The 10792-nt window shown below is 55.4% G+C and overlaps 2 protein-coding genes across 3 annotated transcripts in view; one reads left to right on the top strand and one right to left on the bottom strand.

Moving 5' to 3' along the window:
• Window positions 1-517: 517 nt before the first annotated feature.
• Window positions 518-7654, bottom strand: ZDHHC24 (zinc finger DHHC-type containing 24). Its single transcript, XM_029914784.1, has 3 exons — window positions 7367-7654; window positions 6019-6296; window positions 518-2795 (listed from the first exon to the last, which is right to left on the bottom strand). The coding sequence occupies exons 1-3, from the start codon at window positions 7645-7647 to the stop codon at window positions 2500-2502; spliced, it is 855 nt and encodes a 284-aa protein (XP_029770644.1). The 5' UTR covers window positions 7648-7654; the 3' UTR covers window positions 518-2499.
• Window positions 7655-8558: 904 nt separating this feature from the next.
• Window positions 8559-10792, top strand: part of ACTN3 (actinin alpha 3) — a 13134-nt gene continuing 10900 nt past the window's right edge. For both annotated transcript variants that reach the window (XM_029956909.1, XM_029956910.1), the window contains exon 1: window positions 8559-8705. In XM_029956909.1, the coding sequence (XP_029812769.1) occupies window positions 8559-8705 (147 nt within the window). The remainder of the gene's footprint in view (window positions 8706-10792) is intronic.

Here is a 10792-nt window from a genome sequence, read left to right as displayed (position 1 = left end):
GAAGAGTTTTTAAGTTTTAGGTTTTCTGTACACAAATCTGTTTTCATAAGCCATGTACAATAACAAAACTATCAAATACTTAAGAATAAATCTAACCATGGGGCGCCTGGGTGGCTCAGTCAGTTAAGCGTCTGGCTCTTGGTTTTGGCTCATGATCTCACGGTACAGGAGTTTGAGCCCTGGGTCAGGTTCTGCACTGACAGTGCAAAGTCTGCTTGGGATTCTCTCCCTCTCTCTCTCTCTCCCTCTCTCTCTCTCTCTCTGCCCCTCTCCCACTCATGTGCTCTTGCTCGCTCTCAAAAATTAAAAAAAGAAAAAAACCTAGGGCACCTGGGTGGCTTCAACTCAGGCCATGCTCTCATGGTTCGTGGGTTCAAACCCAGCATCAGGCTCTGTACTGACAGCTCAGAGCCCAAAACCTGCTTCAGATTCTGTTTCCTTCTCTTGCGCCTCCCCCACTCATACTCTCTCTCAAAAATAAACATTAAAAAAAAATTTAACCAAAAGAGGCATGATCTTAAGAAAAAGTATATAACTTTATTGAAAACATCTAATAGATACACCATGTTCATGACTGGAAAATGCAATTTCATATAGATGTTGATATTCCCCAAACTGATCTACAGATTCAGTTGAGTTCCATTCACAACTCAAAGGGATTTTTTATTGGGGGAATTGAACACGTGGGTTCTAGAATTTATGTGGCAGAGCCAGGACCAAGGATGGATCTTAGGAAGTCATACAATAGGGGCAGGTAAAATGACCAGTGAGACAAAAGGGACAAATTGTGGTATATTCTGTGGCTCGCTATCCAGCAAGGAAAAGGAATGCCCCACAGCTGTACACGTTGATTTGGATAAATCTCAGAAACATAATATTGAGTGAATGAATAAACGGTATGATTCCATTTATATAAAATTCAAAAACATGCAAAACCGATACGAACGTAGGTAATGTGATTACAAGGCAAAGCAAGGGAATGACGTAGAGGGTGCAGTGTTTTCTCTATGAGGGAGGGCCCAGCAGGGACTTCAAAGAAGTGGGGAGGGAGTTTCTCTTTGTTTTATGAATATTTTCTTGCGTCTCCTTACTAGCAGCTCAAACCTCTGTGGGCATGGGCGGGGCCTATCAGAAGGATGGACCTCCTGGGTGACAAGCCTGCCATGTCACAGGATGATATCTGCCCCCCACCCCCACCCTCGGCAGCATCTATAGACTTTTTCACTTAATCCCATTTTTGGTCCAGCCCCTCCCCCCCATCCTCCCCAGTGCCCCTGAGACCCAAAGCTTCTTCGAATAGCCCCCATCTCCACCCTAGAAGGGTAGCTGCGTGGCTGCGAGGGGTGGGGTGTGGCCCGGGGGGAGGGCAACCCAGCTGCCCCTCATAGAGACTGTGGGTCAGTCCCCTGACTGTCAGTCCCAAACCCTGCCTTCCATGGTGCCAGGAGAGTTCCGGAGCCACCAGGACTGCCTCTCGGGCCCTCCCTCTAGGAACATTTGATTAACTTCTAATTCTCTGCTCAGAGAGTAAATGAGCCTCCATCCACTTCCCATCGCTCTAAACATCATCAGGTTCTTTGGTCTGTTACTGTTTCCCTCCTACTTTTCTCTCTCCTTGCAAATTTATATCTTTTATTTCTTTACTATCCTTTTAGATTTTAAGAGGAAAGAGAGGTAAACCCATGTGTTTAAACCTGCCACATTTAACAGGAAGTCTGTTTACTGTATTTAAGTAAGACTTTTCCAGGAAGCTCCGGAGAGTCCAGAGCGGAAGAGCTTAGCCTGCGAGCGCCACCCTTCAGAGGCCTGACCATCTCCCCCCGAGTTCTCTGCCTTGATTTTGCTATCCACTTTGCTCAGCTGTGCAGGGCGAAGGAGAAAGCATAAATATCTGGGTTCAAATCCTGACTCCTCCATTCACTGCCCCAGGGTCTTAGCACATCAGCTCTCACAACTGTTGCCCCTGGTACCAGATTAGCCAGAGAGGCACAGTGAGTGCTGCGGCGATGCTCTTGATGATAAAGCGTGAACCAGGGAAAGAATGTCGCATTCCCGGTCCCTGGGTCACTACGTGCAGCCTGGCCCGCTGTGCCCCAGGCCTGCCCCAGGCATCCTGTGGGTCCCATGCCTGACAATAAGAGGAACCAGAAGCAGTGGCCCGGGCAACAGTGAGGGACCAGAAGCCCAGAAAGAGGGAGGGAGTCCAAGAACCAAGGGAGCGCTTTATTAACCTGGCAAAGGGGTGATTAGGCTGGCCAGGTAGCCCCTTGCCAAACCCACCACTATACCAGAGGGCCAACGGAGGCAGAGATGCAGGGCCCACGCCCTGGACACTGGGGTCCAAGCTGGGCAGGGGCAAGGCCAAGGATGGGACTGGAGCTGCAGAAAGGCATTAAGTACCAATGCACCTCCCCTCCGGAGGCGAGGGGCGGGCCTGAGATGAGTTAGGAGCCCCCTCTTTGCTCCCCTCTCCCCCAACAGCTCTGGCTCCTCCCGGAGTCAGGAGGCTGTGAGGCCCACGTCAGCTGCGGTCTGGAAGGTGATCCCGTCTCCGGGCAAGGGGGAGGCCAGGAAGGGCCAGAGCCACACAAGGACCCAGCGGGGCCCCAGCGCCGCCTGCAGGTTGTGGCAAGGGCCCAGATCATAAGAGTGCTGGCCCCGAGCCCACTCCCACGTGGTCTGGCCCCGCAGCAACAGCATCCCATGGAAGAGCAGCCCAGCCCCGCACAGCAGTGCACCTGCCACGCACGTGTCAGTCACAAAGGCCAAGGCAAACTGCGCCAGAGACACTCTGCCTGCAAGGAGAAAGCGAGAGGGTCAGGGAGCAGCAGTGGGCCCTTACCTCCCAAAGCCCAGCTCCTGCCCTTACCCTCCACCACGAAGCAGGGCTCATTCCTCGACTCAGCAAACACTAGTGGCTACTCCCCAGCCAGCCCACACCGGTGAGCTGGGCAGACACAGCTCCCTGCCCGAGATCCGACTCCATTCATCATAAACCTGTGAGCACCTCCCGTGTGCTCGACTTGGTACCGGGCGCCAGGATGCACAGCGGACAGGACCTCTACCCGCAGGGAGCTCACAGACAAGAGATCGCTTCTCAGTTACTTACTTACCACTGTGATGCGCGTCACAACGGCAAAGTACAGCACCTCCTGGCCCACAGTAGGTACTAACTATCCCCTGAACAAATGAATGACAGGAAGTCATTCTGCTCAGTGAAAGGAGCCAGACGCAAAGGTCACATATTATATGATGCCATTTACATGAAATGTCCCAAACGGGCAAATCCAAAGAGACAAGACTGTGGATTAGTGGTAATAAGAACCTGGGGAGATTCGGGGGGGGGGAGGCAGGATGGGGAGTGACTGTTTAATGGGCACAGGGTTTCCTTTGGGGGTGATCAAAATGTTCTGGAATTAGATAGTGGTGATGGCTGCACAACATTGTGAATGTACTAAATGCCACTGACCTGTACATAGAAAATGGTTAAAAGGATGAATTTCATGTTATATGAATTCTACTTCAATAAAAAAGAGAGGTTATGTGGCGAAATGGCAAGCAGACGGATTAGGCTAAAGGAAGTGGATTTCATCTGTTTTAATAAAGTGACAGCTTGGGTGGTGGCCCAAGGAGGTATCTGCTAGGTGAAGAGGGGAGAAAACATTCTGTTTGAAGGTCCTGAGGCAGGATGGAGGGGCGCCTGGGAGACCCATGCATGGATGTTTCTGGAGCTCAGGAGAGAAGCCCAGGCTGGGCATGCAGATCTGCAGGTGGCTGGCGCACAGGCAGTTCCAAGAGCTGCCAGAGTGTAGACTAAGATGGAGTCAGCACCGTGGCGTCAGTGGCAGGTCCTGTGGGACCCGACCAAGAAGAGAGAGGGAAGGGGCGCCTGGGTGGCTCAGGTGGTTAAGCGTCCGACTCTTGATCTCAACTCAGGTCACGGCCTCACAGTTCGTGAGTCTGAGCCCTGAGTCAGGCTCAGCGCAGCCGGTGTGGAGCCTGCTTGGGATTCTCTCTGCCCCACGCACGCGCGCTCTCTCTCTCTCAAAATATATAAACTTAAGAAAACAAAGAAGAGAGAGGGAAACCAGAGGGAAGGAAGGAAGCTCTGCAAGATGAGCTGTTGGAGAATCCACGACACGGGCCACCCAGGAAGTAGGAGGCCAGCAGTTTTATGAGGCCGAAAGGTCTCTTGTGCCCAGGAAAGTCCTAGAAGCTTGGCAGCTAGGTGTGCCTGAGGCTCCATCCGTTAAGCTTCTGACTCTTAAGCATCTGAATCTTGACTTTGGCTCAGGTCACGATCTCATGGTTTGTGAGTTGAGCCCCGTGTCAGGTTCTGCGCTCACAGCTCGGAGAGGCTTGGGATTCTCGGTATCCCTCTCTCTCTGCCCCTCCCCTGCTCACTTACTCTCTCTCTCTCCCCCCTCCCCCGCTTTCTCTTTCAAAAATAAATAAATAAACATTTAAAAAAAAAAAAAAGCAGACGTAGCTTGGCTGCTGATAGGAGAAGAGCCAGGAGGCAAGAGCTAGGGAGGAGGACGGGGGTGAAGAGAGGGTTTGTACAGGTGGGAACCCGGAGGAAGCGTGTAGAGAGAGGCGGGTTGGCAGGAGGAGAGGCAGGCCCACAGTGAGGCTTCTGAGCAGGGAGGAAGGGCCGGACATCAGGAGAAGCTGGCGGCAATCAAGTTGGATCTGAGAGCGGGATGATCCAGAGAAGCCAGGAGGGCACAGTGGAAGGAAGACCGGGCAAGAGGGTTGAGATGTCGGCAGAAGAACAGTGGAAATGAGGATTCCAGGCTGGATGTGGGGGCGGCCAAGAGGGGAGGGTTGATGGACAGAAAGGTGAAGGCCAGGCGCCCCCGAAGCAGGCGTCCTGGAAAGTAAGAGTGAGGACCGGCTACAAGGAGAGGAGGTGGGGAGCAGAGAGAGGGGTGGCTGGCTCACAGCGTGATTCGGGAGGTGACACGGTTTGGCCTCTGACAAGGTCTAGGGTGGATGTGGGAGTGGGGAAGGGAGTCAAATGGAGGAGAAGGTCAAGGGGCTGAGCAACTGGGACACAGACTGGGCCATTCGCCCAGACTTTCAGACATCCAGGATTTCACCAGGGCCCAGGGCTGAGCGGGCAATGGCCGCAGGGAGGTGCGGCTGGAGGGCTTGTGTCTCAGTGGAGGCAGAGGGTCATCAAGGAGGCAGAGGAGGGCTGCTCAGGGAGCCAGTGGGCAGAGGAAAAAATCCCCTTGGGCCTCCCAAGGCCTCCCCCCAGGCTGCAGGGAGGGGCCCTTAGGACAGAACTGGGTTTGGAGAGGGTGAGGAGACACAGTGACTATTGATGGGTCAAGAAGTTTAGTAATTGCAAAACAAGGTGACAAAGGGGACCAACCCTGAGGGGTCAGGAGGAAGGAGTCAAGGGAGGGAAAGCCCAAAGCATTTCAGGGGGCGACAACAAATACTATACAAAAACTAGTGGGGCTTTTATCTCAGGGAGGGGGGATGTCAGAGGAAAGAGGATTAAATCCGCCATCCAGAACATGGCTTCCGATCAGCCTCCTGATCCATGGCCTCCCCTCCCAACCTGACGCTCCCCCTGACTATAACTTTCACTGGCTCCCTACTGTCCAGTCATGTCAGAGCTGGCTCTCTCCTCCAGCATTCAGGGCCTCCCCCATCCAGTCTGAACCTCTCCCTGTCCAACCTCTATGCCTTTGCTCAGGCTGCTCCCCTCATTTAGAATGCACCCCCACTTAGAATGCTCGCTCCCCACCCCAACCTGAACTCCCACTAGTCTTTCCTTCTGTGCCCACACCTAGAACCCTTCCCTGATTCTCCCGGCCAGAACTCCATACCTGTGTCAAGACCCTGTATTTTACTAGATGCACATCCAGCTGAATACCAGGCTGCCCTTACCCCCATAAATGTCCCCAGGGCATTACCAGGTCAACCAGCCGGAAATCCTATCCCCCACCAGAATGGCCCACTGCAAAGGCCTCTGCCTCTCCGGGTGCCTCCCAGGCTCCCCACCTGTGAGCAGCATGAGCCAGGGCAGCAGGAGGAGGGCGGCGGTGTGGAGGGGCGCCTGGGCGCGCAGGAGGGCCGACAGGGCAGGGCCCAGCAGCACAGAGACATGGAGCAGGACGCCCGCAGCATGAAGCAGCAGGCACAGGAAGGGCCGGTAGTTGTGGAATCCCACGCAGCGGCCCAGCAGGCGGCAGTGGTGGTCCCGACGAAGGATGCAGATGCGGCAGGCGGAGCAGTGCCCACTGCGTGGTGGCACCTGGCTCTGGCACTGGTAGCAGTAACTGCAGAGAAGGAACCGCAGAGTCAGTTCTCCCAGTAGCTCTGAGCGCCTCATCGTGCCGGGTCAGCCTCTGAGCCCATCCTGGGGAAGCTGGCACAGCCGCTGTCCTCACTGAGCCTCAAGTTCATCATACATAAATGCAGGCCGAACACCACTTCCTGGGCCCTTCCAGTTCTAGCACTGCAGGTCCGAGGGCTCTTGCAACTCAGACATCCAGTCCTAAGGCCTCTAAGCAAACTTCTCACTTCCTCCGTGCTCACCATGTTGGTCCAAGTCACCAACGATTACTGCAACAGATTCTTAATTATTCTCCCTGATTCCAGCTTTGTTACCTCCTAGTATAGTCTAATGCCAGCAGCCAGACTCATCCTTAGAAGTCTAAGTCCTGCCCTCCTCTTCTGCTCAAAACCCTCCAGTGGCTATCCATCTCACTGCCAGTAAAAAGCAAAGCTTTCAATGTCCTGCAAGGTGTTTCCATCTCTAACCTATCTCCTCCCCCTCTCATTCCACACCAGCCACACCGGCCTTCTTGCTGATCCGGGAATATGCAAGGCGCATAACTGCCTCAGAGTCTTTGCACTGTCCATCCCCTCTGCCTGGAATGCTCTTCCCCCAGATCCCCACATGGCTAACGCCCCCACCTCAAGTCTTTGCTCAAATACCTACCTTCACCACCCTATTTAAAACTGCAGCCTACACACCGTTTACTCTGCTTTTTGTTTCCGTATCAACATCTTCTAACATTCTATACAATTCGCTAATTTATTATGCCTATAACTTATCATCTTCCCCATGCCCCACCGAAATCACCTCCAGGAATGTCAAGAATCTATTTCATTGTATCTCCAGTGGTCGGAACAGTACCTTGCACATAGCAGGTGCTCATTAAATATTTGTAAGTGAATGAATGATACTTCTTCAGGATCTACCATCCAAGGTTCTAAAAGAGTGTTCTGGCTCTAACAAGCGGATCCTACTATAATCTGGTTCTAACATCTTCAGGTCCTAGGGCTGCTCCCCCAGTCCAAGGCTCCTGCTTTCCCCCCTCGCCAGATCCCGCGCCCCACTCACGCCCAGCCCTGGCCCAGACCACGGCCGGCCAGCATCACGCCCCGGATGCTGGGGTCGGAGCGCAGGAAGAGCCCCACGTTGCCCAGCAGGTTGAGCAGCTGGAAGGCGGCCAGCACTAGCTGCAAGGCCCGAGCCAGGGGTCCCAGCGGGGGCGGCCCGGGACCCAGAACCAGCACATAGGCCAGCTCCAGGCCCACAGCCACGGCCCACAGCGCAGTGAGCACGAGGGGCAGCCGCGCGGCCGCCCCCTCCGCGCTCCCCGCCGCCCAGGGCTGCCCCATGGCCTGGACCCACCGGCTGTCGGGTCCCGAGTACCCCGCCGCTTCCGTATTGGGGCGGGGATAGTGGCAGACGGACGCCCGCTACGACCAGTAGAAGCTCAGAAGGGGGTTAGAGTCACAGGGAGTGGCCGGCAGACTCAGACATGTGATTGGACGGCCGGATGAGCCAAGGAGAAGCTTGGAACCCCCGTTGGTGCTAGAGCAGGGAAGGACAGCAGGTATAGCTCCGCCCGCCAGCGAAGCCCCGCCCCCGCAAAAGCCACGCCCTCTGCTTTCGCTGGCTGGTTTGGAGGATTGAGTTGCAGTCTCGGTGGCGTCGGGGTTTCCCGGATCAGCACATTCATTCCCCCTCAACCCCCCAGCCGCCCCGATATTAATAGCCCTGCAACGGCTCATCCAGCTGGCCTGGAACCGATTCCCATGCTCGAGTGTCTCCATCACCCCAGGAAACATTCAAACAGCCCAGCGCCTCACTGTTTCTGACTGTGAAATGGGGATAGGGCTCTCTGTTTCCCACCAGCGCGGCGCTGGGAAAGGGTCAGGAGGCAGGCTAAGGGGCAGCTTTAGAGCGGTCTACAGTCACTATTATTTTCGTCATCTCCGTTGGACACATGAGGAAACAGAGAGGGCCGTAGCTTTCCCACAGTCACACAGCGCCGAAGAGGCGGAGCCGGGCCGGGAACCCCGAATCTCCGCCACAGGATCCATCCCAGCACCCCTAAATCCTGCAGTCCCCTGGCCCCAGGGCAACCTCTCCTGGTCCCGACCCGAGCGCCTTCGCCCCTATCCGGCCCCTCCCTCCTCCCCCATATTTAGCGCGAATCCGATCCGGGGCTGGGCCGAGCGCTACTTAACGCGGCCCCCGTGTTCAGGAGAGCGCCGAGCGGAGCGGAGCCAGGAGCCCGAGCAAGATGATGATGGTTATGCAGCCCGAGGGTCTGGGGGTCGGGGAGGGGCCCTTCGTGGGCGGCGGCGGGGGCGGCGAGTACATGGAACAGGAGGAGGACTGGGACCGCGACCTACTGCTGGACCCGGCCTGGGAGAAGCAGCAGCGGAAAGTGAGTGCTCACCCATTTCCAGATGGCAAAACTGAGGCCTGAGAAGCCGGGAGGTTTGTCCTTGGCATCTCAGCAGCCCTGGGGCAGAGCTTGTCTTAACACAGGGTGCCACTCCCTAGCCCAGACTCTGCCCATCTGTCCTCTGCCGTCCCCCAGGGCTGAAAGAAAGGGCTGGGAGCCTTCATGAGGGGTTTAGGATAACGAATAGAGTTTCTGGGGTCCCCACCCCCCAGGGTTCTTACCCAGTGCCCACTCCCCCACTTCTGCTGGTGAAAAGGTATTGGGTGAAGCCCAGGAGATACAAGTTTGGGGAGTGTGGGGAAAATAATCTTTCTCTCCACACCCTGACCCCAACTCTCTAGTTAAATATCCTCGACCCCACTCAGAGGACTTTCAGCTGGGCAGTTGGTGGACCTGGGAGTGTGGGGAGGAGGGAACCATCCTAGACCCCTCCCCACTCTCCCCTCTCTGTTCTCTCCACCCTGGGGTTCATTTTGACTCTATCTCAATTGTCATATGAGGAAACTGAAGCCCAGAAAGGGGCAGAGATAGAACCCAAATCATACACTGTCAGAAAACAGGACCCCCCACACACACACAACCTGAGAGTCTTTGCCCCTTGCTTGCCCACCCCCACTCCTCCCACTCCTTCCCAAGATACCCCTTCCCTCCGAAGAGGCCCTAAGTCTGATGAAAAGGCCAGAAGGTCGAGGCGGAGGGGAGCCTGGGTCCCCTTACACAGTAACCTGACGCTCCGGCCAGATGGACACTTTGTGCTGAGGCAGCGCCTTGAGGGAGCTGGAGTGGGGCACATGGGCAGCTGCTGCCCAGGCCCAGCCTTGTAGGGCTCCCGGGCCCCCTCCCTGATCTATTTTCACTCCCAGACTTTCCCAAGTGGAGGGGGCAGAACACCTGGGTTCCCAAAAGAGAAAATGATCCGGGCTGGAGTGAGGAAACTTTGGGGAGAGGCAGGCCAGTGGTAGGGAGGACACCATGAAGTCATCAGACCCTGCTCAGCCTTTGCCAACAGTGTGTGACTCCAGGAAAGGGCAGGGAACAGGAGTGCTCAGTGGAATTTGCAGGATCTGAGAAGCCTAGGGTTTAAAATCGGGGCACTTCTGCTGGGTAAGATGACAGGAGATGACCCTGGCGTCCGGGAGGCTCAGCTGACTAGGCTGGGGTGCCCCGGGTGACACGTTTCCCCTCAAGCTCCTCCTGCACCTGTCTCCGAGCAGGGCTGCGGTCCTTGGGTCTCGCCCCATCCCGGTGATGTCATCCCTGCCCCTGGCTCCAGCCACCATCTGTCCTGCCACAACTCCTATCCCTACCCACCCACCATGTTTCTCTCATGCCCTTCATAAGACACACGCCAGTCTGTCACTTGCCTTCATCACTTAACAAAATATCAGGAATATCCTTCCAACTCAACCTAGAGCCACCCACCTCATCCATTCATTCAACGGCTGCACAACGTAGGTGCTCCGTAAACTCATCATCATCCCTGGGAGGTGGCCATTCCAGAGTTCCTCCTCCAACACGAGCATCTCTGTGCTCATCCTCAGCCCCACTCCCCCCCTGCTCTTCCTCTGGGTCTTGGAGCACTCCTTCCTGCTCCTGCCTGATGCCTGAGTCCTCTTCATTCAACCTCATTCAAGAACATTCACTCAGTATTTCTTAGGGAGGTCCTACTCCGGGCCAGACACTGTTTTAGGAATTCAGCAGGAAACTGAAACTGGAAGCCTCCGCCTCAGGGAGCTTACAGTTCAGCAAGGAAAAGTGCTTCTACCCCATCCATCTGATCCTGACCTATTCCGCCTCACTGACACCTTTCCTCTCTCACCCTGGGCTGAGTCACCACCTCCTCACCTCTCCCTTCTGCTCTGCCAAGCCATTTGCCTCCACTCTGTAACCAGAAAGAGCTTTCTAAGACCTTTCTGCCCACCTCCCTCTGCCTGAAAGTTTCCCTCTCTTCCCTGTTGCCCTCAGGGTCAAGTTGGAAGTCCCTGGCTTAGCACCCAAGATCGCGCATGACCTGGCCCCTGCCGCCCCTCCGGCCTGCTTCTCACCACTCATACCCCAACACCCCC

This window comes from Suricata suricatta, chromosome 11 (genome assembly GCF_006229205.1).
Source record: "Suricata suricatta isolate VVHF042 chromosome 11, meerkat_22Aug2017_6uvM2_HiC, whole genome shotgun sequence".
NCBI lineage: Eukaryota > Metazoa > Chordata > Mammalia > Carnivora > Herpestidae > Suricata > Suricata suricatta.
This window is presented reverse-complemented; position numbering and strand designations above follow the sequence as displayed.